This window comes from Eschrichtius robustus, chromosome 15 (assembly GCF_028021215.1).
Source record: "Eschrichtius robustus isolate mEscRob2 chromosome 15, mEscRob2.pri, whole genome shotgun sequence".
Taxonomy (NCBI): Eukaryota; Metazoa; Chordata; class Mammalia; order Artiodactyla; family Eschrichtiidae; genus Eschrichtius; species Eschrichtius robustus.
This window is the reverse complement of record NC_090838.1, coordinates 55,937,101-55,965,038: the sequence shown is the minus strand read 5'-3', so window position 1 is coordinate 55,965,038 and position 27,938 is coordinate 55,937,101. Positions and strand designations below refer to the sequence as shown.

Genomic DNA, 27,938 nt, shown 5'->3' with positions numbered 1-27,938 from the left:
TGAAAGATGTGTATTCACAGGTCAAGATATAATAATTTTTAACTGCTTCATCAAGGACAATCCTACATAAGACTGGCCTTTTTTACTTTGACCATGTGACAGTGGTGAATCCGGTGACTTTGGTACTGTTTGGTGCCACTGCCTGGCCTTGATTCATGCCTCAGCACAGCAGTTTTACCCACCGTTCCTTTTGCACCATTAGCAGAACTGGCAACACAATGAAAAAGCAAAAATGTCTTAATATATGAAAATAGTTTTGCCATCCCGGACCCCCTGAAATGACCTGGGGGTGCAGAGGGAAGGCTCCCAAGAGACCAAACTTTGAGAACATGTTCAAGGATGTTCATTCTAGCATTAGACAATGTAAAAGCGACCAGTTAGAAATGACTTAAATGCCCATTAGTGTGGAGAATGGCTGAATAATTTTAATATACCCATACTGAGGAATATTATTTATGCAGCCACTAAACAGAATCCTTTTTACCTTCCTATATCTCCGAGACATGTTTTTGGGGAAAAGGCAAGTTGAAGACCAATTTATAGGTTTGGCTACATTTAAACAGACTCACACACATAAACTTACATGCGTATGTAAAGAAGCTGCAGGAAGGGAACTGGAGTTGTGTCCACCATACCGACAGTGGGCAGTTCTGGAGAGGGAGAGGTGTTGAGGGTAGGGAGGGTGAGATGGGCAAGAATGGAACCTTCTTGGACTCACCTAAATTACTTAAATCTTCTACAATATGGATTTCTTGTATCAATTTTTTTGAAACCTCCAACAAGAATATATAATCACTTTTTTTTCTCCCCACGCATCTCATTTAAAAAGCTATTTTTAAAAGCCTTTCCCAACTTTTAAGTCAATGCCTAAACTTCATTTTAGAAGATTGATACCTATTATGCCAAAACTCCACTAGAGGGGTTATACCTATTAGGAAGATGAAAGCATTTGAACGTTTTCATTTTTGTCATTAAACTTAGATAGGTAATCATGTAATTTTGTTTAAGAGAACAAAGAAATGGTATCTGGCCTCCTCCCCCTCACATAATTTAGGTGGCTGAACTTTACTTTTCCAAGAACTTATTACACTTCTCTAGGAAGATGTACCTTTGGAATAATCTTAAACTCAGAAAATGTCAACCAAAGACAATTTTTTTCACCCAAAATATATGGAGAAAACCAGAAGTCTTTGTTTTTACAAAAAAGGTTATTTTGAGACTTTGCACTGAGACTATTAAATTCTAAAATAGATAACATTTGTTAGTTAAAGCCTTGGTTATTTGGATTTCCCCAATTTGGAATGGGGCTGGGCTGACATTTAATCATTGTGCTATTCTTAGGGGAAAATGGCCATAGTAAGCAATTTAATCATAAATAGAACTGTGCGAGGGGACTGTTGTCTTCTTTCAATACAGTGGAATAAAGTTAACTGCTTGGGACTGCTATTTGATATGCCAATTAGACTATTATTCTCATCTATTAAGTTAGGGAACATTTATTAGGCAATGCTTAATTTCTGTTTGCTTAGATGTATTCTTGAAAGTTGTACTCATTTAAAGATATTTTCTCTAATTGGAATTTTTATTAATTTAAGCAGGCCTTTATTCTTTCACTTGGTTAAAAATTAATAAGATCTCATTTTGTTAAATGTAGAACTTTGCCAGAACAAGATCAAAGCTAGTAAAACTTAGCAAAATCATTTTGATATATATATAATGAAACCATAGAAATAAATATTGTCAATGTTTTGGAGCTTTCTATGAATAAAGACTGGAGTTTACATTCACATGATTGCAATGCCTCTTTTATTCTATAATCTTAAACTCTGGTATCTTTACCAGCAATAGCACTCTACACACAGAGGGAGTTATTTTATAAAACATCTTGATCTTTTACAGTCTAGTTAGGGGAACAAGACTAATGCACACGAAACTGTTAGAGAATAATATGAGACCAAGTACTAAATTGTGAAGGTGACAAAAACTGAAGTAAATAAAAGAGTAAAACATAATGCGATATACTGGGAAGCGTGTATGACCCTGTTAGGTTTCTTACCGTTTGGTGTTTTCAAAGCATGTTCATGTGTACGTTCATTGATAACGTTGGTGTTACTTCCGCTTTAGAGATAAAAAGGTCAAAGGTCTAAGACAATCTGCTCAAAGTCGTAGCTTAGTAAAAAGGCAGTTCTGAGACGAGATTGCTAGAAATTTGGAGATTGTTCTAATAATCCAGATAAAAGGTTAGAGACCTAGATCTAGGTAGAGACCTAGATCACGGTAGTAGCAATTGAAACAGGGTTGATACAAAAGATGTTGAAGGAAAAATGAAATGGACTTGGTGAATAATAATACAGGGGATAGAGAAAGCCGAAGAGACAAAAGAAAACCACGGAGATTTGAGCCAGAGAGAATGAACAGAGAGGGGTTGGCACTGCTAGATAAGGGGAAGTTACTAGGGGCAGAATTTTCAGAGCAAGTTAGTTATTTTCTCAGCTTGTTGAATTTGAGGTCACTGAGAGACACCCATTAGGACAGGAGAAGGAAGATTGAGACCCCTGATATAGAAGCAGTCAACCTGGAACAGAGCAAAGCCCCAAGACGGGACCTCAGCTTAGTGCCCCCTAGTCAGGGGCAGGAGGAAAGAAAATGAGTGACATGAAGCGCATGGTTAAGGGGTACAGCAATACAGCGAGGACCACCAAGGGTGCGGGGTAGCAAGGAGTGGATGGTCAACAGAGGCAGACAAAGCCTTCCTCCAAGAAGCCTTCAAAGATACGTGAAGGCAGAGGGGAGGGTTTTCGTTAGTTGCCACCAAGGACAATGGTTCCTAGTTAGATTTTTGTAACCAGACACAATCATGACGATTTAACAAGTAACCCACCTGTGTGTTTCAATCCTTCAGGTGGTATTGGAATGCTATGTGAGAAAGGACTTGGTCTACACCAAAGCCAACCCAACCTTTCATCACTGGAAGGTCGACAATAGGAAGTTTGGACTTACTTTCCAAAGCCCTGCTGATGCTCGAGCCTTTGACAGGGGAGTGAGGAAAGCAATCGAAGACCTTATAGAAGGTATTGAATTTATCGCTGCATTCTCAGTGGGACTATGGGAAGTTTCCAGGTTCTTTTTAATCGGAATTGTCTGCCATCATATATTTGTGGATTATTTGCAGGAAGGTTGGGGGCCAGGTCAGTAGAGGCCAAAACTTTAGGAACATCCAAGGAGAAAAAAACTTTAAGTGACAGTGCAGGGGAAAAGGAGATGGGTTTCAGAGTAATGAGTGATTCCAATTGGTTTTTAGACTCTGCTCTGAAAAGACAAGTTCTAGACTTCCACGTGAATGACTTTTTGATGTGTTTTACCTTTCCCTGACTATTGAGAAACCGCTTTGGTCAGATTTGGTCCAGAGGTGGAGAATAGATTCTAATGGGCCCAGAAGTCTCCATGCCTTCCCACTGTTGTGTAAGGAGAGCCCAGCGGGTACGTCTGCCACTGAAAAGGCGAAGGAATCTGTGACTCCTTCGTCCATGGGTGAGCAGCTGGTAAACACTGTGTTGCATTTAATCGTGGCCTGGAAGGCTCTTGGGCAGTGAGTTCTCGTGGGCTTTTCTAGAGTCCACAGAGTCCAAACACACAAATTCTCCACTTCGACACATTCAGTTATCAAATCAAAGGGTTCAAGGTTCCATAGCCAGGGCCCTGTGAATAAAGGAATATTAAGCAAGGCATGGTAAAGCCAAATTCAGAATTTGGGGAGATTAATCACAAAAGAATATGTGTTTTATTTGTATATGAAATAAATATGTTCTGAAGTCATTTTCTTCATTGCGGATTTGGGGGAAGAGAGAAAAGCAAATCTCAAAAGAAAAATCTCTTAACATCAGCAGGGAGACAATTCTGGCTGGAACACGAATCAGGGAACTGCAATCCCAGGGTGGCCAAAATGAGTAACAGCCAGTGTTCACATCATAGATCTGACACAAGTGGCAAATGTTTAAAATCTTGTTATTAAACATAGCTTTTAAATGTTTAGAAGAGAAAGTAGCTCCTGTATTACTGGTAGAAGCAGTATGTCCATGTACTTAGTCACTGAAGCTACACACAAAATTTGATTCTCTTGTAATTTTTTTCTCTGTATACACTCTACCTAGCTCTGTTCTATCAAACTTGCCTTAAACGTTGATCGACTAGAGTAATTCAAATAGTAGAGAAAAATCCTCAGATATCAATAGGAATTGCACACAGGGTATTGTGGGACTTGTTTTTCCTCCTGTGATCCCGCTTCAGAAATTTAAATGTTTCTCATTCCTTTCTGAGCAAGTCTTTTGATTTCAGTTTCATATAATAGCAAAATATTTTCCAAATGTACATTTTGTAAGACGTAACGAAGAAAAGGAGAAGATAGAGACTAAATTTCCCTTTTGGTAGATCTATCACATGCAAATTTAAGTATGTTTTTCCTTTTGGCCATTAACAGTGTCAGTTAATCTGATCCACACATTACAGCGTGGTATTAGGAAGGAAAAGGGGAAGTTATAGTAATTTGCCTACCAGAATGAAGAAACCGTTGAACAAATAAACCAATTGAACCCTAAATGACCATTTTTTTCCCTGATGGAATAAACTGGGTTTTCTGGCATGAGCCTAAATGTTGGCCTGCAAAAACGAAGAAAACTCATTGATACCCTAGTATTGCAAGAGAAAACCTCTTTGCCCAGGTATCAGCTCAGAAGGTGGCTCCCACAGTCTGGGGTTTAGAGTACAGTGTCTGAATTTCAGCACAGGAAGCAACCATACTAGCTATTTAGTCAAATCCCCTCGTGAGTAAATGAAAAGCCCTGACCTCTAAGTCCAGTTATGCAGTGAGATTGTGGCCCGTCCAACCTGGAGTTCTCCATCCATTGCTTTTCCCACTACACAGTGCGGGCATGGGGGTCACTGGTGGAGGCCTATCGTGACGCATGGCCTCTGTGGTGCCTCTCTGTGTACTTGTTCTCCAGTGGCCAGTGAGGGAGTTTGAGGGATTGATTTGGGAACAACAGTAGGCAAAGTTCATTTAGGGAACATGCTGGCTAGAGTGAATTAAGAAGGGTAAATTAAAAGCATTTAATTCCCAGGTAACATATTTCTGCTGGTGATTCACATGTGAAAGGCATAGGATGTGGTTTATTTAAATATACTGTTTTAAATGATTGGCTTTGACTTATCCTCTTTAGAAACACCTTTTTGTGGTTTTTGTGTCTTTTTAGGCTCAACGACATCTTCTTCCACCATCCATAATGAGGCTGAGCTTGGTGATGATGACGTTTTTACAGTAAGTTCCCATCGTCCTTTGCTTTCCAGATGCGTTCGTGAATAATCAGAGAGAGGTTCTGTTTAGGGGCATGAGAGACACTTGGCAATTTGGTATTTGCTGTTGCTGTTGGGATGCTTGTCAGGGAGATCTCTGCCTTGTCATAATTTTGCTGCCCCGGGTTTTCCCTGGTCCCTCATGTTGCCGTGATGCTACAAGGCACATAGTATTAGCTGCCCTAGAGCTGTCCAGGGCTCTCTCCCAGTCTTCCTTCACATTTAAGGTGACTAGCCATCCTGGTTGGCCTGGGACTGTCCTAGTTTTAGCACCGAAAGTCCCTAGTCCAGCAAAATACATACTTCAATCCCAGGCAAACTGGGACAACTGGTCACCCTACTCTCAGAGTCTTGCATTAACAACCAGCTCCCCCAACCTCCCTTGCGTGGTGGGTGCGGTGCAGGGGAGTAGCCTTCCTGATGAGTAATTAAACATCTGATAAGAGAGTCCTGAAGGCCGAGTTGAGGTTAGGGCCAAGTGTGCTAAGGCAGGAAACGGCTTGGATATTTTGACACAGCTTGAGTTAATGGGATGTAACCGGAGACAAAATGATTTCTCAGCTTGCCCCTTCACTAAAATTCTGTGCTTTTAGAAGTTAATTAAACAAACAGTTCAGTGTGCACCTGCTGTGTGCTTCGTGCTGTCAGGAGCTGTAGGGCAGCATTTCAAAGTCTCGGCCGTGACCCACAGGAAGAAATACATTTAAATTGTAACCTAGGACACACATCCATAGACATCCCAAGCCAGATCGTATTTCATGCCCTGCGTTGTGATTTTTTTCTCTTCCTTTTTATTTTCTTCTGCTTTTTATTATGAAACTTCTCAAGCATACAGGAAAATTTAAAGAATAGTACAGTGAACACCTAGAGTCAACAGTTGTAACATTTTGCCCCATTTGCTTTATCTGTGCATGTGTGTGAACTTACACACGTGCGCGCACACACATAATTTTTCTGCTGATCCAGTTGAAAGTAAGTCGCCTCTAAATACCTGAGCATGCATCGCATAAAAATAAGGCGTTCTCCTATACAACACCATTACTGGACCTAAGAAAATTAATGGGAATTTCATAATATCATCTAATAGTTCCCCGATAATTCCTCAGTTGTCCCAAGAGTATCTTTTATAAGCTGTGTTTTTATTTAATATTTTAAATATTAGTTGCAACCCTGTAAACTTGATTCCTGACCCACTCATCCTGCAACTAGTAATTTGAAAAACACTACTTTGGGAAGACAGAGGTGTGTGAACCCAGCTCCAGCCCGCATGGAGGTAACCGGGTGGTCAGGACAGCGATGAGATGGGCCTGTGAGAAGCTTAGAAGCCAGCACAGACTGTAAAGTGCTCTGGCCCAAGGTCCTTTTACAAGGAGCGGTGTGGGGGTCAGAGAAGACCCCTGGGAGCTGAGGCTGGGCCGGACCTCGGTGGCATTGGAACAGGGTTTGGGAACGGGCTTCGAGGTGGGGAGCGAAGGTGGCAGCAGGAATGCATGTACTGAGTTGCCTGAGCATTGCAGACCCCGACCTGACATGAGTAGAGAGTGCTTGGGACGGGGGCAACGGTGGGGGGGGGGGGGATATGTCAGGAAATGAACTCAGTTGTGCCTCCGCAGAGCGGCTGGTGTAATGTGGCCCTGAGCAGGCTTCCTATAGCGCTCCAAGCAGATCCTCTCGACAGTTGGCATGTTGCTTACATCTGTTCCTTTGTCACGTTTTGAGAGACAAACAACAGCAGGCGGGTTAAAAGGTGGCTTCCTGTGCTCCAGAGCAAAACTGTCATTCGCAGCTGCTTCCCAGCTACCTGCCAGAAGTGATTTATGGAAGCAGGAGAGGGCAAGAGGGAACAGGCTGATGATGGAAGCCAGCATCCCTCCTGGTTTTGTCCTTTAATCCACAGGGAATCAATGTGCTGCTCTAGGGTAAGGCCGAATGCCTGGAAGGAAGTATAGAAACAGCCCCGCTGCTTCCAGACACTCGGAAACTCACTGCAGGAGGAGGGCGACTTAATTGCATTCCCTGTGGGCCCTGATGTATATGATCCTTGCCTTCATTCCACTTGTTTACAAACAGGGGCCTATTAATAACAGTACCTCCCTTCCCCAAGACAATCCCAGTCATTAAGCCATCGACTATTAGCAACATCCCATGTAAGGATGGGAGCGTCGTCAGGGGCTAATGCGCCAGGTTTCCTGTTTGTTCACGAGCTCCCTGTCGTGAGACATTTTGTCCTAAGAAATCAGGGAGATTTCTGAAAGCTGGAGCCATGGAAGAGAGCAGCTGCGTTAACTCCTGTGTAGCCTATAGTTTCCCAAGGTTTGTTGCGTTCTAAAACTTCTATTGGTAAGACAGATGTTTAGAACTTGGAACTCATTTATTATAGAAAGAGTATAAATGGTGATAGAGCCTCTTACAACTTATGACGAGCCAGAATGAGAATTTTCTAAGAGGACAGTGTATGTGGGAGAAAACCTTTAGAGACGTAACTTGAGGAACCAGGAGTAGATCTTTTGTTTCTGCTGCTGGAACCAGGGGTTTCCCTCTGTTTCAGGGGATTCCTTGGGACCGGGAGGAAAATAGGACATTGGACAACATATGGATGCACGGTCCATGTTGGGGGATGAAGTGGAGGAAGGGGCACCCCCCATACCCACCGTGGAGAAGTTGTTGGGCTTGGGTGCTCGCCAAGCATGGGCTGTCTCATACTTTCCTGACTCTCAGCCCCTAAACTAGCCTGTCCCCCTGCCTTCTCAGGATGGTAATTAGCGTCCGGCTTAGCATGGGTGCATGCGTGTGCGGACACATACACACGTACTCTGCCCATGCGTCTTGCCAGTCGCCAACACCGTTGCCTCTGCAGTCATGCCACGCCTCTCCTGCCACCAGCCTGGTGTGTGTCCACATCTTTCCTGATGGAGCCGCCAGCAGAGACTCCAGATTAGCCACTGCTCTGATTTTCTGAGTCTTGGGCTATTTATCCATCTGTGTGTCTTAGTATTCCTCCCTGAACCAATTATGATTGTTCTCTCTTCTTTCAAATCCCATAGGACTCTTGTTTATTTCTCTCTTGCTACTTGAAAGCCTGCTGCTTTTTTTGGTTTTCCTAGGACTCTTGTTTATTTCTCTCTTGCTACTTGAAAGCCTGCCGCTTTTTTTTGGTTTTCGTATTTTATCTGCTGAATGAATGACTCTTCATCTAATTAGAAGCAGTCCTCATTATAGTCTCTACAACCTTATAAAGCTTTGCTGTATAGGTGCTCAATAAATGGGTGCTCTGAACCCCAATAGAGTATGTAACAATCCTAGGGTTTCATATTTTACTCATTGGCTTTATTGCTATCCTGGGGGACCATCTTAAAGGTGGGTGATTTTGAGGGATTCTCAGTAGCTTCATGTCCTATTTTTCTCGCTGTGTTTTCCGACGCATCTACAGCTAGGAGATGAGCTCCAAGCATCATCACGCACTCCAAGCCTTTGGCTGTTCATGCTCCTTGTTGCCTTCCACCCCGCACGGTCTCCTCTGCTCCCTGGGAGACCTCAGATACCGTGATCCATCCAGGTGAACGCAAGTACCTAGGTGGCCAGGGTGTACCCGGCATTAAATACGGATGTGGGAGGGAATTCCAGTGCCTGAGCCATTTGGTACAAATTTGTAAGATGAGTAATGCAGAGGGTATAAAGCGACGACAACAAAGGCTAGCGTTCTGTGGCGGGCATTTGGGGGCCCTGCTGAGAGTCAGCCCACTCTCATCCGTGCCTCTGGCAGACAGCTTTTCGTTTCTCTCCCCAGAGCCAGGGAGCCTTGAGAGGGACAGAATGGAAGGACCCCTCGAGAGTCTGCCCCTCTGTTGTGCTTTTGTCTTGTGGGGGAGACACGTGCTCTGGCGTGTCTTGTGGAGGAGGCCCACGTGCACTTGAGAGATGGACAGTGTAGCTCCGCGGAGAGGCCGAGCTGCTTTGCTCCCCAGCCTAGGACTGACATTCTCCTGGCGCCCTACAGTTGAAGACTCTGGGCCCAGACGGTTTGGGACCCACAAGGAAGGGGGTCATCGGGGATGGGGAGGCAGTGAGTAAAAGGGACTATATAGAACTAGAGAGGCTCTGGGTTTTATAGCCATTTAATGAACAATTTTCCAAGTTCCTATTTTGTAGGATTGGATCCATTGAAACCTGGTGGTTTATTTACTGCTGCAGAGCTCTAAAATCATTTACAGATGTTATTAGCATCTTCGTAGCTAGACAAGGAGAATTTTAATACGATCTTGGGAGAATGCAGCTGCAGGGTACACGTACTTCCAGAGCAGGCTCGTTGAGAATCTGTGGTCAAGTGCTGTCGGTGCTTCAGCTGTCATTGTGCTGAGTGGCTGGATTCTGTCTCTAAAGCTGGGGGATTAGGGAAATATTTGCTTTATAGAAAGATACTTGGGGTGTATGAAATAGCTAAGTCTTCATCTTCCATAATAAGAAGGCCTTAAATAATATCCAAAGCTGCAAATCAGGAAAGAGTAGTATTAACGAGATGCTATTAAAAAGATGGAGAGAGAAAAACAAGGAGAAAGAGCCACTAGAATTGAAGGTTTATTTCTCTGGGGAGTGAGAGGCTGAGATGGGAAGGGGCGAGATCGCTACTTGAGATATTAAATGATATACACGTATTGATTTTTTTTTTTTTTAAGAAAGAAGAAAATGAGAGGGAGTTTTCTCAAAAAGGCGGGGAGGGGGGTGGTCAAGGGAGGAGGAGGAATCCAGCAATCCTGATTTCCCCCATCTGGGGGTTTAAGGAGACTGAAGAGACGCAACAGAGGTTGAGTTGTGTGGCTCTCCGTGCTCTTCTTCCGGCTGTTTTTTTCTGCCTAGTGTTAGGAAGCAGTGTGTCCACCGTGGAAATTATGGCACATTAAAGGTAGGAGACCTGACAAGAGTTAGCTGGAAATGTTTGGCTTGCAAGGAGGTGAGAATAGCTGTAGACGTGCCAACTCCTCAGAATTCTAGGTCTTGGAATTGGAAGGGATTTTTTCCACGTCAGCTGAGCCAGCCTCCTTCCTTCTGGCAAACAAAGTAGGATTTGCCTCATTTTATAGACACAAGTCGTGGAGTCAGATGGGCGACTTGCCTGAGATGACACAGCCAGTTCATAGTGGAGGAGCAATGAACACCATCTCCTCGCTTATCCCGTTCACCACTGCTGTTTTGCTCTACATTTGCTGAATAATTATATTTACGGTATTTCAGCTGCTCTATTTTTTATATGTCAACCTTATGCAAGAGTTATGTTTTAGGTTCTCCTGGACCCAAGTTGGAAAGGGGAAAAGAGATAAGAGGATAAATATGTAACCAGTGCCCCATGTGGCCCACTCATGTGACAGACTTGGAGCCTGAGTGTGTGTTACAGCCTAGAAGTCCCCAGAATAGCAATAGGAAGGCCAGCCCTATATGAGGTTTTTTTTTTCTTTTTCTTTTTCTTTTTTATTTATTTGGCTCTGCTGGGTCTTAGTTGCGGCATGCAGGATCTTTTAGTTGTGGCACGTAGGATCTTTAGTTGTGGCATGCGAACTCTTAGTTGCGACATGTGGGATCTAGTTCCCTGACCAGGGATCGAACCCGGGCCCCCTGCGTTGGGAGTGCATAGTCTTAGCCACTGGACCACTAGGGAAGTCCCTGTAAGGTTTTGATTTATTTTCCCACCTCCAAGGTTTATTCTCCCACGTCAGTATTGCTTCTGGATTTGGGCAGCACTTCTCAATAGGGATTCCTAATGAACCCCTCACACTTTACAGCATCCATCCTGTGTAACGAGTTAACTTCTCTCTTGTGCACCTAGAATAGCACTAACTGTGTACCGTCATTTGCAGAATCGAGAAGAGTCATTCATAGCATTTTGTGTGGGTCAGAATTCTCTCCTAGAACCCAGTTAAGAAAGGCTGGTTGGAAAAAAAAAAAAAAAAAGAAAGGCTGGTTGGGATATATGTATATGTATAGCTGATTCACTTTGTTATAAAGCAGAAACTAACACACCATTGTAAAGCAATTATACTCCAATAAAGATGTTAACCAGCCTTTCTTTTTTTTTTCTTTCTTTGTTTATATTGTGGTGTTTCATCGTCCTTTTAATTGTTTAGGTAGGCAGTCCTCCTTCACGTAGGAAAAATGTCTTTTACGGCGTTGTCAGATTTTAGCCACGTTTTTGCCCAGACTGGAAAACGTGGTTCTTCCTCGTGCCCTGTGCTTGAACCCTTGATATCCTGTTCCTCACAAGCTGCATTTGATTACTTTCTGGCTATTCAGAGCAGTTGCTCCTAATGACTTCTCCAACCCCTCCCGTCCACTTCAGGTATTTTCTAAAGCGTAGCTAGAACATGTGGTTGAAACCAAAGTATGAAGCAGCAGTTTGTTTTGTCCTAGGTGAGCTTTTGAGTCTTTGCAGGTTGTGGTTATTTTCATTCTTGATTAAGTAGAAAAAAATGAATTTGTGGAATTCTGTAAATACCAAGCTTTCACTTATAGAAGCAGAAGACTGCAGCATACCACAAAATTGTCCTTTTCTTGAAGAGTTTTTTCCACCTAATCCATCCCCAACACACATTAAAACTGAAGGCAAATCTACCAGTTTTGTAATAAATGGGGTTCGTTTACTGATTTTCTAAGAAAGGGGACGTTTTTAAAAGGTAAAGTGGCATGTGACTCCTGTTTGTGCAGAGTTTGGAGGTTGGGGAGAGGCCAGGAGTCTAAACTTGGTTCTGCCATTAATTAGCTGTGATCATTGATCCTTTTGGACTCAAAACCTTCCCAGGGTGAAATATTTCCTTTGAGTTTCTGTTTGCTGGCCCAAGGGGAGGAGAAGGAAAGGTACTGTGGTGTGGAGCTATCCCTGGCACTGTACCCTGCACTTTCATGTACGTTACTGTATTTGGTCCTCACAACTGACCACGAGGTACTTATTGACACTTCCATTTCTGCAGATAAAGTCCCCAAGGCTCAAGAGAGGTGAAGCAACTTGTGCTCCGTTGCATACACTGTTCACCTAGAATGCAAACCCCAAATCTGCTTGCTGCCTTTCAGAGAACTTTAAGAAAAGGAAATATCTATTCAATAAGTTTCCATAGATTTCGCATCTGAAATATACCAGATTCTCATCATGGCCAAGGAGCCGCCTAAATAATGGACTTTTCAACTAGTACATTGGCTTAAAACCTCAACTGACTTCTTCAGTGGCACTATGGGGTTCTCTTGTGCCCGCCTGAGAGCCCCAGTCTCATTTTAGAAGCTCCGTTGATCAAAAATGTTTCTGTGGTCTTTACCCTCGGAACTAAGGGATTGGGATAGAGTGGTGCAGGGAGAGAATAAGTAAAAGAGAAAATAGGTTGAAAATGTAAATTACCTCTACAAAGTTTGACTAGTGAAACTAATCTATGGGGGTTTGTTAAGAAAAGCAAAACTGTTTTGGGGGAAGGACAGCTGTGCTTTGTGCATGAGACCAGGGAGCAATGTCCTATAAATGCTGCTGGCTGAGACCCAGCACCGCATGGGGTGGCACGGACGTTCTCAGAAGATGGGTGGGAGCTGCTTTATCTTCTGGATGCCAGTAATTATCAAGCTCACATTGCACAGTAAGAGGAGGATCTTTTTATTCAACACGTAATACCTACAGTGGATAAATTAAAGCAATTAAATGTCTAAGGTTCAAACAAAAGCTTTGAAATGCTCTCCATGTCAGGAAACCCAAAGGCGTTTTGGTAGTCCACCAGCTTGTGTCTTTCTTCACTTACACATGCATCATCTCATCTTTTTAAGCTGTGGATAGTGGTATACTACTATTTACGTTTTATTAAGTCATGCAGAGTACATGTTCAAGGTTACCTGAAACCCGCTTCCTGGTCACAGCCCTGCCGGTGAAGCTAAGCTGTGGGTTTATCAGAGTCCTTTCCTTTCGTGTCAAAATTTCACCTAATTTCAAAATTTAGAAACATAGAACTTATTTTTCTATAAATTTATTTATTTAGTTTTATTCTTGGCCGCGCTGGGTCTTTGTTGCTGCGTGCGGGCTACCTCTAGTTGTGGCGAGCGGGGGCTACTCGTCGTTGCAGTGTGCGGGCTTCTCATTGCTGTGGCTTCTCTTGTTGCGGAGCACGGGCTCTAGAGTGCGCAGGCTTCAGTAGTTGTGGCGCGTGGGCTTAGTTGCTCCGCGGCATGTAGGATCTTCCCGGACCAGGGCTCGAACCCGTGTCCCCCGCGTTGGCAGATGGATTCTTAACCACTTGCACCACCAGGGAAGTCCCAAAACTTGTTGTTTTTTTTTTAACGTGTGGGAATTTTGGTTTTGTTGTTGTTCTTCACCGTAGAAGAATGCCCACTTTATCTATCCTCCGGGTCCTGGACAGGATAATGTCTTAGAGTCTAGGACAGAGTCATCTCCTTTCCCCCCACCAGCAGCCTCTTAGACCCACACTGCCTGCTAGCTGGAGCTGTAAAAGATTTCCTGCTCTGCTTGCCTCTTTGAAAGAGGACACCTGGGACCAATGTAGGCCCTGAGGACAGGTGAGCCAGTGCGACCTGTTGACAGAATGGGGGACAAGTTCCTGTTTACCAAAGGGGAAAGGATTGGCCACAGGCCTGCCGGTCTAACAGCTACTGAGGGGAAAGGCTTGCCTTGCTGAAGAGTTAGAAACAACAGTTCAGCGCCAAACCACCGGAGCCGGCAGCCTCCTGACGCCCAGAACAGTTTACTGTCTTCTGAGAAGCACAAGATGCCCAGACTTCCATGAGATCAGTCTCATCTCCCAGCCCGAGGCTGAGAAGAATGCTGTATACTTATATATAAATGCACGTGTGTATATATGCTTTTTAAAAAAATAAAATGGAAGCCCCTGCAATAGGAAGAATATTGAATATTGCTTTGGTTGTATCAGTGGCTGAAATCTATTTTGGTGGTAGATTGCAGTAAAAATAATACAAATTGGGGTCATAACTACTAGCAGCTAGCCGTCTTTAAAAATTCAAAACATCGGGGATTCCCTGGCGGTCCAGTGGTTAGGACTCCGCGCTGCCACTGCAGGGGGCCCAGGTTCGATCCCTGGTCAGGGGACTAAGATCCTGCAAGCCACAGGGCACAGCCAAGAAAAAAAAATTCCGCAGCATCTACAAGACAGGGCAGAATTCTACTTTTATCAATCTGAATTAATCCTGCAGCTTTTTTTCCTATATGGTGATGACTTCTTATTTTATTTATTTTTTATTGAGGTATAGTTGGCATACATCCTGTGGCTCTTGAATCAACTAAGCAATAGACTTTGACTCCTCTGTAATGTTCTGAGGAAGGCAGAAGGATTACACATAAGACTTTTAGAACTCAAACAGACCTTGGAGATCATCCAGGGCGACTCCCTATTTTACACATGAGGACACTGAGACCCACAGAGGTTAAACAACTGGCCCAAGACATGTGGCCCTAGCCTGGCCTGGAGTCGAGGTTTCCCAGTTCCCTCCGAGTAGTGCTATTTTTGCTTAACGTTTCTGTATGATTCCTGGATGGCGCAGATTAGCTCCTTAAACAGTTTCTTCACTTTGTTTTCTACGCCTTATTCAAAACACACAGGCCTGTCACTCTCCAGAAATGGCTGCTCGGATCAGGCTTGGCTGTACGAGCTGCATGTTCACATCAGCTCATGTGCTCCTGGGGATACAGAGAGGATCAAGCAGCTGTACTTGTTTGCTTGCCTCTCTGGAGGTGGCATCCGTCCCATTTGTCTCCATCCCCAAGAGGGAGAAGAAAATCGATGGTTGGTTGCCAGCCTTCCAGTGTTTTCCCTACCAGTGTGGACTTGATCAGGCTGGTCGTGTCTCTACTTTATTAAGCTCGGAGGGGCCACTCTTTCATGTTAGTACATCCTGACTCTTGCTTCCACCTCCCTTCCCTTTCTTTTCTCAGCCTCCTGTGCTTCCTTATTAAACTCTTGTCTCAGATTACTGCCTTTAGGACCAGGGGCCATGCAAAGCTTATTACTCAAAATATGTGTTTTAATATAACCACAGAAAAATTTGAAAATGTAGTCAAAGGTATACCCCTTAAAAGGGGGACCAAATTTAGGTGGTTAAGAAACGTAACTCCCGTACATAAAATAGATAAGCAACAAGGATGTACTATAGCACAAGGAACCATATTCAATATCTCGTAATAACCTATAATGGAAAAGAATCTGAAAAAATGTATGTGTCTGAGTCACTTTGCTGTACACCTGAAACTAACACAATATTGTAAATCAACTGTACTTCAATTTTTTTAAAAAAAGAACTCCCATGTTATAGCTATTGTTCCAAAGTATAGAAGAAGGTAGAACACTGCCTAGCTCAGCTTACAGGACTAGCGTAACCCTGCTACAAAAATGAGCAAGAAGAGCTCAAGTAGAGGAAAAACGGGCCAAACTCACTTATGAATCTAGACGTAAAGTTTTAAAGTTAAAATATTACCAAATCACATCAAATATTTATAAAACAAATGTAATGAAAGACCAGTAGAGTAGACCATTTCCCAGGCATGCAAAGATGGTTTATATTAGCAAAGTTTCACTGTTTGATTCGTACATTAATGAAACAAAGGTGAAAGACTGTAATCATCTCAATAGACACAGAAAAACCATCTGGTTACATCCAACATCTTTTGGTGAAAACTCTTAGCAATCTAGAATACAAGGAAACTTTTTGGAACTTTATAAATTTATTTATTTTATTTATTTATTTTTGGCTGCTTTGGGTCTTTGTTGCTGCGCGCAGGCTTTCTCTAGTTGCGGCGAGCGGGGGCTACTGTTCGTTGCAGTGCATGTGCTTCTCATTGCGGTGGCCTCTCTTGTTGCGGAGCACAGGCTCTAGGCGCGTGGGCTTCAGTAGTTGTGGCACGAGGACTTAGTAGTTGTGGCTCGCAGGCTCTAGAGCGCAGGCTCAGTAGTTGTGGCGCACGGGCTTAGTTGCTCCGCAGCATGTGGGATCTTCCTGGACCAGGGCTTGAACCCGTGTCCCCTGCACTGGCAGGGGGATTCTTAACCACTGCGCCACCAGGAAGGTCCAAAACTTTGGGAACTTTATAATCACTCCAGTTATCTGGAAACATTATATATAACAGAACCATTAGAAGTCCCGCCAAAGTTAGGTTCAAGACAAACAGAGCCATTCTGTTTTTCCATATCATGCTGGAAACCCTGGCAAAATGTAGTAAGGCAAGAAAAAGAAGGTACAAATATTGGAAAGGAGACCAGACTATCTTTTGTGGGTGACAGGATTTGCTTAGAAAAGTCCAGAGAATCACTGGATAAAGCATTTGAATTTTTATGAGTTAAGCAAGGGGACCTGATCACAGGATCAGTAACTTTTCTATATAATCAATAGTAACTGTTTAGAAAATGGAAATGCTTAATCTCATTTCGTTTTTGCAATAACCCTGAGGACAATTTTTGCTCCATTTTGCAGATGTGAAAACTGGAGTTAGAGGTCACCTTGACCAAAATCAGACAACTTATAATTAGCAGAGAATTGATTCAAATCGGTCTGCCTGGGCTGAGACCCTGTTTTTTAGCATTATAACATTCCATCACATTTCTGTTGTTCAGTGCCTCATGTTAGGTTACAGGCTTCTCCATTGGACATCTTATTAACAGGGGCATTGACATTGAGCTGGAGTCGAACCCAAACCCAGAGGCAAGTTTTTTTGGCGGGTACATTTGCAGGTGACAGTGGTTGTGTGCACTGCTTCACGTCACATGGGACCTCCTACAAGTGGGCGGTGCCGCAGTGGCAGTGTCTGGCCTTGTTCATAGTGGGTGGCATCAAAGGCTGGCTCTGCCTGCTCTGACTCAGGAAGCCTGCCGCTGAAGCCACGCCACTAAGGAGCCTGAGGTCCCCAAGCACAGAGGACCTCTGCTTTTGTTCTTCTTGAGCTCAAACCTGCAGCACTTCCGAGATTCCCTTGCCCCACCAGCAAGGCGAGTTGAAAACGCAGTCAGTCCTTCCAGGTTGAAGGTGAAGCTCTCGGATTGGTTGGTTGGTGGGTGTCATTAGCTTGTGCACACAAGTAACAGAGACATGTTCTAGAATCTTGCTTGTTGATGTGCGTATGTGCACGGCCTAGTGGCTGCTTTTCTCCACAAGCAGAGAAGGGGGCACCAGTCCAGAGGTACGTGTGGTGAAAGGTTTTCCTCTCGCCTCTCTTGGAGATACCCTGATAGTACCTTCCTTCTGTTGGTAGGTCACTTGAGCCCCTTGACAAGATTTATCTGATAGCAGAGATGTGAAGCCTCAGCTTCCGATGGAACCTCTCCTGCGTGCTCTAAGCCCAGAGCAGGCGGGCGCGGGGACACTGTGGGCTGGGCTGGGACCTCCCCGCAGGAGGCGGTACACTGGGGGCACGCCTCAGCCTTCTGGCCCCCCGCTCCTCTGTACAGATTTGTCGTCAGATTAGGAGAGTTCGAAAGGCCTTTCTCAGTCTCACGTTCTCTGAGTTGTCAGAAAATTGTCCAGGAAACTTTGCACTTTACAGTGGGAAGAGGCTGGTCCGGGCTGGGGAGGAAAGATGGGAGCATCAGAGGGGGAGTCTGATTGGCTGAGGAGTACTAGGAAATACCGGGTGTGCCTCGTTTCTCAGAATGACTTTCCCTACATTGTTAAGCTGGACACAGGTCACAGAAAACAGGGTGGATTCAGGTGACTAACACAGGTGACGGATGTGTTGACTGAGTTTCCGAGAACTAAATGGCGAGTGCATATTACAGTGTTTAATACGAGGGTAGCTTCTAACCTAAGACGTGCCTGGCGCATGGCTGTTGGATAAGAGTTTAACCCTTGAGATCTGAATCATAGTGAAGGGTCCTTATCTACTCATTCAGAAAGTATTTATTGAGATCTGTAGAAACCTTTGTATTCTGAGACGCCATCCCCTTTTCTCCTGGGTTCGTATGAGTCAGGGCACACCGTCTTACTTGGAAAAGTTGTACTCATATTAATCTCACCAAGATTAACACAGAGCAGGCACTGGTGTGGGCTCTCCTGGGCTTGCGAAGCAGCGATGTGGTGCGTTGAGATCCCACCGGGCTTGGCGGGCAGGGGCTGCATTTCAGTCCAGCTCTGCCAGTGGTTGCCTGCCACCGGTCGGCAGGATCCCGAATTTCTCCGAGTCCCTGTTTTCCTGTGTGTGATGTGGAGACGATATTTTGCCTGCAGTGGTGTTCACATGTAGCCAGGGCCTGGCACATCGTAAGCCCTCACATAATGTGAGACTGTTAAGGGTTGTTTGCTTTGTCGTGCTGTCAACTTACAACCACCGGTGTGTTAAAAGAGGGAGGCAGGATCTCCAAAGACATAAGGAAAGGGTGGGTGAGAGTTGGAGGACAGACCAGAGTTTGGAAGAAAGTAAAAATTCTTGTGTATCAGTCAGGTCTCTTTCAGTTACTGGGATTTGAGGGGTAAATAGCAACTCTTTCCTATCTGAGTTCTGAACCAATTGAGAAAAAAAGATAGGAGACCTTTCTTTACTGATGTTAGTGCTGGCTTACACCTGTGGGAAGTGGACATTCCAGGAATGGACCCCAGGATTAGACAGACCTGCCCCACCAGGCACACGTGCGCTGGGTCTCCACACCCTCCCCACAGTGGGGTGGGCCCTCGACCTCCAAGTAGACTGCACAGTCCCAAGAATGGTTGCCAGCACATGCAGTTTGCCTGTTGGGTGGCTCCCAAGAGGTAGAGGAGGGAAGTAGCAGGATCTGGACACCCTGTTCCATTCCACCTGCTGCAGAGGAGTAAGGCGAGAGAGAGGCCAGGAATGTGATGCAGGTGGAAGGCTGCCCCAGAGAAGGAATCGGGAATGGGGGAAAGGTGCACCCAAGGGACGAACCCAGCACATTCTGGGTTAAATTATCAAAGGGAATTGGCTCTTATCTTTGGGACATCTTAGGGTGGATCAGGATTCAGGCTTGGCTGGATCCAGAAGCTCAAGTGGTGTCTGTGGGGGCCTTCTTCCCTTGGTTTTGCCTCACTTCATCCTCACAGTTTCTTTCCCTGCCACCTCACCAGGATTCCAGGCTTACAGGACCCTTAGCTCTTAACTTCAGAGATAGAGACAGACAGCATCTTTTCTGACCTCTCCATCAGAAATCTCTCTGTATCGCCTCGGGGAGGACTGTGTGTGTGTGTCCATATCTGAATTAGTCACTGGATTGTGGGATTGCAAACAGCATCAGCCCTGCATCACATGAACCAAACAAACAGAATCAAAGAAAAATCCAGGAGGGCTGGGTTTCCAAAGGCATGCTGCACGTGTCCACCAGGTTTTAAAAATTAACGTCGGTTGTGCAGCATAATGGAAACATGGGTGTCTTTTCTTTTTCCTGGATACTTGTACTCCCATTTTTCTGAGCATTTATTACTTTATAAATGGGGGGGGGGAAATAACTTTTATTAGTCTATTTGTTTTAACCTTGCCTTGCTCTCTGGAGGATCTATGACATGAACAAAAAACAGGAAAATAAAAGGGGATAAATAAGCAAATACGATAAGGGGAATATAAGAGTGAGAAGCAACAGCCAAGGAGGAGTTCCTAGATATTTACCAGAAATATGACACCTAGATATCAAGGAAAATATTTTCATTTATTTGCGAAAAAAAGAAAAAAAAGGGGGGGGGCGGTTGTCCATCACTCTAAGGAAGTAGAAGGTGTAGTGAGAATTCTGAGGGGCCCTGGTTTTAAAGGCAGTTGCCAGCTGCACTTGACAAAGCCTTTATGAGCCTGTGGCTCCTGGGCCCCAGGGGTGTGGAGAGTGACCATCACCTGGGGTCACCGGGGAGCATGAAACACTTAGGTGGTGGGCATACAGGGAGGCGAGAGGGCCTGTGCTCTGTCCACAGCCACAGGCCATTCTGTTAGCTGATCACCTTCCTAAGACACCATCATGGAGGCTCCAATCTGAACTCGTCGCCTCTACTGGGAAAACAGCTCTGCGCTCACCCTCCAGAGATGGTGACCCCCCAGGCTCGCCTCCGAGCCGAAGATTACAAAATTTCTTCCTGGAAAGCCAGTACCCGTGATACCCCTGAGGTATCCTTCATCTCTGAGACGTCCCCAGGCTGGGATTAGCCCCACAAAGGAACACATGGGTTTGACTGTTGCTTGTTTGCATCTCCTCTGCTTACCCGAGGACCTCGCAGCCAGGGCCACAAACAGGTGACCATTCTTGACCCAGCTGGAGCGCACCAGCAGGAGGCCTGGTGCGGTGAGCCCTTCCCCAAAGCCGGTCACTGCTCCCACAGTTTGAGAAAACAAACCCAGCTTTCCAGGGTCTGTGGCTGGGTTTCCGCGCCCGCCGTGTTTAAACAACCTGGCCCTTCAGGGGTCCTCCGGCCTCCCATAGCCAGGATAAACTCAAGATTCTGGGGAGTCCAGCGGGACGCCACCAGTGGGCGTAGACGGTGTGTTAGGTTTTTGTGCGGGTTTGGTTTTTGTTTTCTTAATTAACTCCCGGCTGCCTCCTTCTACACAGACAGCTACGGACAGTTCTTCTAATTCGTCTCAGAAGAGGGAGCAACCTCCTCGCACAGTCTCCTCCCCCACGTCCTGTGAGCACCGGAGGATTTACACCCTGGGCCACCTCCACGACCCATACCCCACGGACCACTATCACCTCGAACAGGTGAGCGGCGGTCTCGTTCCTCGGGGGTCGTGGGGTGGACGGCTCCCGATCCTGGAACGGCCTCCTTCCCCTGGCGTTCAGCCACCTGCCAGAGCCTAGGCCTCTTCTTTTCTCCTACTTAGTACCTCGGCCCCCACATTGGAGGTGGTGCAGGCGACTCGCCCTCAATGCAGAGTTTTCTGTGTGCCGGGCACCTCGCCAAACCCTTCATGTGCTTTAGCTCCTTTAACCCTCACAAATCACCCACAGGCAGGTCCTCCGCATCCCCAGTTGAGGGATGGGCAGGCTGAGGCTTAGGGAGAGAGAGTCCCTGCTGGAACAAGATTCAAATGCCGGTCTCTGCTCACGCAGGACACTATGCTGCCTCCTGGTAGCATAGTGTGCGTTAGCATACGCTAACACTATGCGTTCCTGTGTCCAAAGGGCCTCCTGGCTTTGTGTGAAAGCACAGAACTGCGATTGGGACCACAGAATACTGTACACTTGGCTTGAGCGCCCTGGCATCGCGGGCTGCAGGCCCAGGCTTGCTTGGGGAGCTGTAGCTGGAATTCAGTAATTCAACAAATATTTACCAAGCGGCCGTTTTTCAGAGCAGGTTCTCAAACTGGGGGGTGTGGACTGATGCCCATGTGGGTGATGTGGCCACCAGTCTGCTTTGAAAAGAGAAAAAGCACGAGGCACTGAGGTTTTATAACATAGATTTATATGACTCTTTTTTTCAAAATCCATTTTACTGTGTGTGCTTCCTAATATTTTTGGCATTAAAATGTTCTTTTTTAAAATCACATTATGGTAGCCGTAGATGGGAATTGACTTTTTGACTCGCCTTACTTTGCAAAATAAATTATTAGCAAAGTCTGTGTCAGCTCCCAAGATTTGTTTTGAAATAATGAAGGATTGTGGTTTTCCAAAGTTGGGGAAACTCTGACATCAAGAATCTGGCAGGAATTAGGGCAAATCAAAGCCTGTGAGACGTGGCCCTTGCCCTCAAGGGGCTCACAGTCTGGTGGGAAGTGATGAGTAAAGCTAATTACCGTGTGATAAATTCTAGGACAATATTATAATGACAATATTGGCAACAGGTGCCAAGCACATCCTGTGTGACCGGCCCTATGCTGACACTGCATAGATTCTTTCTCTTCATTCTCTCAGTAGCCCTGTGCCGTTTGATCGTAAGGGAAACCAAGTCTGAGGCTTAGCGACTTGCTGGTAAATTTCATGGTCCGAATTCCACTCCGGTGGGTTTGCTCAGAGCCATGCTCCTCACCCCTTAAAAAGCCTTCATGCTCAAAGGGCGTCGAAGGTGGAAAATCTCATTGTTTGCCACAACTGGGATGCCCTGTGCAAGGCAGGCTTACCTGCATCAACTCAGTAACTATGTATTCAGCACCTGCTCCTCTGGACAAGGCACTGATGCAAACTGTAGCGGGACAACCTGCAGAGATGACTCTTCCTCCCTAAGGGAGAATGCAGGTTGGGTTTGAAGGCTAGAGGGTGTGGCCCTGGGTTGGGCCATTCCGGGCTCAGATTCCATCTCCACCACCTGTGAGATCCTGGCAGGATTCAAACACAGCTGGCCTCTGGAGCCTGTACTCTTACCCTTTGCATATCTCAACATCTTATCTTCCCAGCCAGATTACAAGGTACTTGTGAGCCTCATAGTTTGCTGTTTTGCACATGACCCACAGTGAGACATGCGTTTTATATCATGGCCCAGTAGGCACATGTAATGTACACAAAGATAACAAGGGTACTTACCTTGTAACATGCAGTGCACTCCAGTGTTCTTCTGTTTCTCTGAAAAAAAAAAGAGAAACCAGTCTTAAAGCGAGCATGCCGTACAAAAACAGGTGAAACTAATCTAAGCTGTTTGTTAGACATCAGGATAGGGGTCACTGTTCCTTACCTTAGGGGTGGGGGTCACAGAAGGGAGGTGAGGATATTCTAGGGAAGCCTCAAGTTCTGCTTTCTGATCTGGGCATGTCCAGCTTCTGAAAATTCACTTTACTCTTACGCTGTGTATACTTCCCCCCCCCCCCATATTTGGTAATACTGCAACAAAAAGGGGGGAAATGCTGGTCTCCACCCATTAAATTGACTTCCTGACCCAGGAAGGGATTGGGACTCGCAATTTGAAATACATCTTTGACCCGCAAGCTGTTCAGTCATTACAGGATGGGTCAGTTCCTTAAAGCAATGCCTTTGCCAAGGTGAAAGATGCATACTGGAGGTTTGTTTTGCCACTGCTATGAAGTAACGCCTCCTTTTTCCTGGGGCAGCCGATGCCAAGGCCCTACCGCCAGGTGAGCTTCCCGGACGACGACGAGGAGATCGTGCGCATCAACCCCCGGGAGAAGATCTGGATGACGGGCTACGAGGATTACCGGCACGCGCCGGTGAGGGGCAAATACCTGGACCCCTCGGAGGACGCGGACTCCTACGTGCGCTTCGCCAAGGGCGAGGTCCCCAAGCACGACTACAACTACCCCTACGTGGACTCCTCGGACTTTGGCCTCGGCGAGGACCCTAAAGGGCGCGGAGGCAGCGTGATCAAGACCCAGCCCTCCCGGGGCAAGTCCCGGCGGCGGAAGGAGGACGGGGAGCGCTCTCGGTGCGAGTACTGCCGCGACATGTTCAACCACGAGGAGAACCGGAGGGGCCATTGTCAGGACGCGCCCGACTCCGTGAGAACTTGCATCCGCCGCGTGAGCTGTATGTGGTGTGCGGACAGCATGCTCTATCACTGTATGTCGGACCCCGAGGGGGACTACACAGACCCGTGCTCGTGCGATACTAGCGACGAGAAGTTTTGCCTCCGGTGGATGGCTCTTATCGCCTTGTCTTTCTTGGCCCCCTGTATGTGCTGTTACCTGCCCCTGCGGGCCTGCTACCACTGCGGAGTGATGTGCAGGTGCTGCGGCGGGAAGCACAAAGCAGCTGTGTGACTCGGTTTCCCTCCCCACCGCCCTCCATCCACAGCCCCAGGGGGACTTGTCTTCTCCATCCTCTCATCTCTGCCCGCTCCCGGGTGTACCCAAGGCGCCGTTCCAGCCTGGGGAACCTGCCTGGTGAACTCTGCAACCCCTGCATCAGTCTCACCCACGCGCGCGCACACACAGTGGTCTAAGGCAAGGAACCGCCGCCTAAGACGCTCATGTATTATTAACAATCTGTAATCAAGCTAGCTGTCTCGTCATACAGGTGTTGATTTCATGTCCTTCCTGCCCACCTCTTCCAGTTCCAAGGCGCCTTCAGCGGGAACTGCTGATTTTTTGGTGGGTTTTGTCGTTGGTTTTTCCAGGAGCTCCGAAGACCGTCTTTCTCTTGGTTGAGCTTGCCTGTGGCTAACGAGCTTGCTTCCTCAGGTTCCTGTGGAAATGGAACGTCAGAATGATGAAACCCTGCCAGACGTATTTTCACCTGCAGTCAGTTATTATGTATAGGAGGTGAGCTAGTTAACAAACTTCTACCACAAAACGAGATCGCTTTAACTTTTCTAAAGCCAAACTTCCCATGTAAGCTGCAGTTTCTATCTTGAGCCCATCATCATCTTCTGTCTCCACACCCCTCCCCCCAAAAAAGTCGGTCAGTTACTCACTGATGCAAAACATCCTCTCGTAAAATGACTGAGAACTGAGCCTTAACTTCAGATTAACTTGCGAGAATCAGGAAAATTCTTTAAACTGCATCGCATCCTCTCAGACCAGGGCTAGAAAGGGGATTCCAGGTTTCTCCGAGCCTCCCTGGTTACCCCTAAAGGAGAACTTTTTAAAATTGTGTCACCACCACTTGTAAAAATTTAGCAATATCAGAAGAAACCGCTAATGAAGTAAGAAATTTTGCTCATTGTTTTGCAAACCAAATAGTCTCTTCAAACCAAACCAGTGTTCTCCCGAACACGGTCCAGTTGAGAAACGATAAAGGTTGTAAATAAAACTTACGGGAGCTTTTTTCCCCCCCAGTGGCTATTTTCTATTAACTGGGGGAAATTTTAAATGTCATCAATTTGAAGAGTGGTGGGTTGCATTTTGTTCATGGGTTTGTGTTTTTGTTTTCATTTTGGACTCAATTTCACGTCACCAAATTCTTCGTTTACACTTGGGAAAAAACAAGGCCATGTGTAAAAACCCTTCCGATGCCTAAGTGTCTTTCTCCTGCAAACCCAGACTTGCCACTTTGGGTGCACGGATGGTTAGGTCAGCAGGCTGGGTCCACCTGTCGCCTTGCCACGTAGGAGGCTTCTAATTAGCTGGAAAAGAGTATTTTTCTAATATATTGCAAGGAATAGCCAAATGTTACTGCAGAAAGAAGAAAAGTGAAGAGTGGTTACCTGTACCTAGCATAGTACAATCAGAACGCCGTGGAGACCATAGGGGACTGGCTTGTCAGCGCTGGCTCTTCTTCCCTCCATGATCTTCCTGTGATTATTGCCAGCTGAGCACACGGCCTCATTCCTCTCTCCCCACTCCCCCCATCCCTTCTCAGTTGCACACAGGACATCAGTCTCCAAGGAAAGGGACTTTTTTTTTCTAGTCTGCCAATCATATTGAGAAAGTGCTAGCCACACTTACCTTCCTGGGAATGTTTTCAGCTCACCTGAGAGCCCTTTGCATTTCTTTATCAGATCATCGATGTAAATACCCAGTGTGCTTATGAGTTTGTTGGTAGACGTTTTCGTTTGTCGAAGTGACTGGTTTGGGTCTTCCAGTTTGGGAAAGGAGCAGAGAGCTGTTAATCTGGCAGTGCAAGAAAAGAGCCACTGCCCAGCCTGGAGAACATCTAGAAACCTTCAGCCAGCCTCCAAGTGCTGTCGAAAGACCATCTTCTCCCCCGTCCTGAGGCATTTTCGCAGGGTCTTTCTCAAGGTCTCCTCTCTACAAAGCACAACACTAATGTATGTTTTGTTAGACCTCAGTTCAAGCGTCCCTATTTATTTCAGTAAGAATACACCTATCCCAGCTGCTTTTGTTTGCCCTCTCTGTTTAGTCATTATCTGTTTTTATCTTCCTTTACCCCTTGTCCTTTTCCACCCCTTTGAAGAGTTAACGCTAGTGAATCTTACTCCGCGTATCCTTTTTGGTTTGTGAAGAAGGCACAAGGAAAGCCATGGGGACATTTATGTAAATACGTCTCTCTCTAATTGCCACACTGCAGCCGAACAGTGTGTAGTATTTTCCCAGTCAGCTTTGCCATACTGATGTCAACCATCTAAGAGAAATTATTCAGATTTTATTTTTGTATCTGTGGTAACAAAACATTAACCAAAAGATTTTCTGTTTGGAAGCTTTCCCCGAACCTCGCCACCCCCCCACCACCCCCCCCACCCCCCCACCCCCCCGCCACCAAAACCACCAAGCTATTTGCTCACATTAACAAATTAAAGTGCCTGAAGCATAATTCATTCTTTACCTGTATACTAAAAAACCCCGTTGTATTGATTTTTTTTATAATAAGCCTTTTTACCTCTGTGTAAAAAATATATATACAAGTGTATGATGTACATTTTAGTTCTTAACTTTTTTTTATGGTTTCTAATATGTATGACCAATGTAGCCATTGCTTTAAAATGTACCATGTAAATATAAACACATCCTATCAGATCGCTGGCTTTGGGATGTTTGTCTGGAGACAGGGTGGCGTTTGAGCCTGTGCGGACGTGGGAGCTCTCGCACACAGGATGGGAAGGGGTTTCCTTTCGAGGAGGATGTGTGGACACCGGTCTGTTTTTGAGGCCCTTCCCGCCTCTGGTTATGTCATATTCCCTTAGGGGAGACTGCAGCTCCTTGGGCTCGGATGCCTCAAGTGAAAAGTATGCTGTATCACCGCCCAGGGAACACCCCCTCGTCCTCGGCCTGGCTTCCCCCATGCGTGCTCTTCAGAGGGAGCAGCTGTACTTCCTCCGGCTTGTTTCCCACTGATTCCTGCTGAAGTGTGTGTGTGTGTGTGTGTGTGTGTGTGTGTGTGTGTGTGTGTGTGTGTGTGTGTGTGTGTGTGTGTGTGTGTGTGTGTGTGTGTGTGTGTGTGTGTGTGTGTGTGTGTGTGTGTGTGTGTGTGTGTGTGTGTGGAGTTTGGAAGATAGTTTCTCACAGAACACAACTGTTAAAACTGCAAGATCCTTGGTCTCCTCAGAGCGGGTGGATGTTAGTGATATTTGGCCCACTTTCAGTTCCAAATGGGATCTTTGGATACTCAAATGTTACAGTGACAATCCCTTGGGGAGGAAATAAAGTGTGGAGTCCTTTAAGGGTCACAGAAGAAAATTTCAGCTTCTTCTCTAGAGAACCAAGTAGGGGCCTTAAAAAGAGATGTGCAGAGGGGTCCCTTCATATTAGTCTTGACTCTTCCCAGAAGGGGTGACTTTTCCAAACCACTGGCAAAGGTGAAAAAGCAACAGGAGATGCTGGGAATTAGAAAGTGAATGGAGAGAAACAAGCCGTGAAGATTGGTAGTTAAGAGATGATGAGAGAACTCCATGAGAGCTCTTTCATTAGACCAGGGGGGCGGGGGTGGTGGTGCACAAACCAGGTTAATAGGGGGTGAAGAGTCAACATGGAGTCAATCAAAACATCAAATGTAAAACATGTTTTCAAGAAGTTTGATGGTAAAGGAATAGAGGGATTACTCTGAAGGAGAATTGGTGAAGTAGACAAATAATATCTGCTGAGACAGTATATATTCATTTACTGATTATGACAATCCTGAATAAATTGCTCTGATTTTTAAAAAAAGAGGAGAACTTGGAAGGCACGTCCAGAGCTTCAGGGGGCCCGAGATCTGCCCTCACACCACCCCGCAAGGCACGTCCCTCCTGTCATCCCTGTTTGGAGTTGAGGAACTGAGGCTTAGAAGGGGTAAGTAACTAAGGTAACCTGTGGTCACATGAGGCAAGGACCAAACCAGATGACTGACTGCAGAGCCCAGGTC

General features: G+C 45.8%; 1 protein-coding gene across 1 annotated transcript in view; it reads left to right on the top strand.

Moving 5' to 3' along the window:
- The window catches only part of SPRED2 (sprouty related EVH1 domain containing 2), a 122,111-nt gene extending 95,578 nt beyond the window's left edge, over positions 1 to 26,533 (top strand). The window contains exons 4-7 of the mRNA XM_068564590.1: positions 2,903 to 3,071; positions 5,250 to 5,314; positions 20,865 to 21,014; positions 23,294 to 26,533. Coding sequence (XP_068420691.1) covers positions 2,903 to 3,071; positions 5,250 to 5,314; positions 20,865 to 21,014; positions 23,294 to 23,959 — 1,050 coding nt within the window. The 3' untranslated portion in view covers positions 23,960 to 26,533. The remainder of the gene's footprint in view (positions 1 to 2,902; positions 3,072 to 5,249; positions 5,315 to 20,864; positions 21,015 to 23,293) is intronic.
- The last annotated feature ends 1,405 nt before the right edge of the window (positions 26,534 to 27,938 follow it).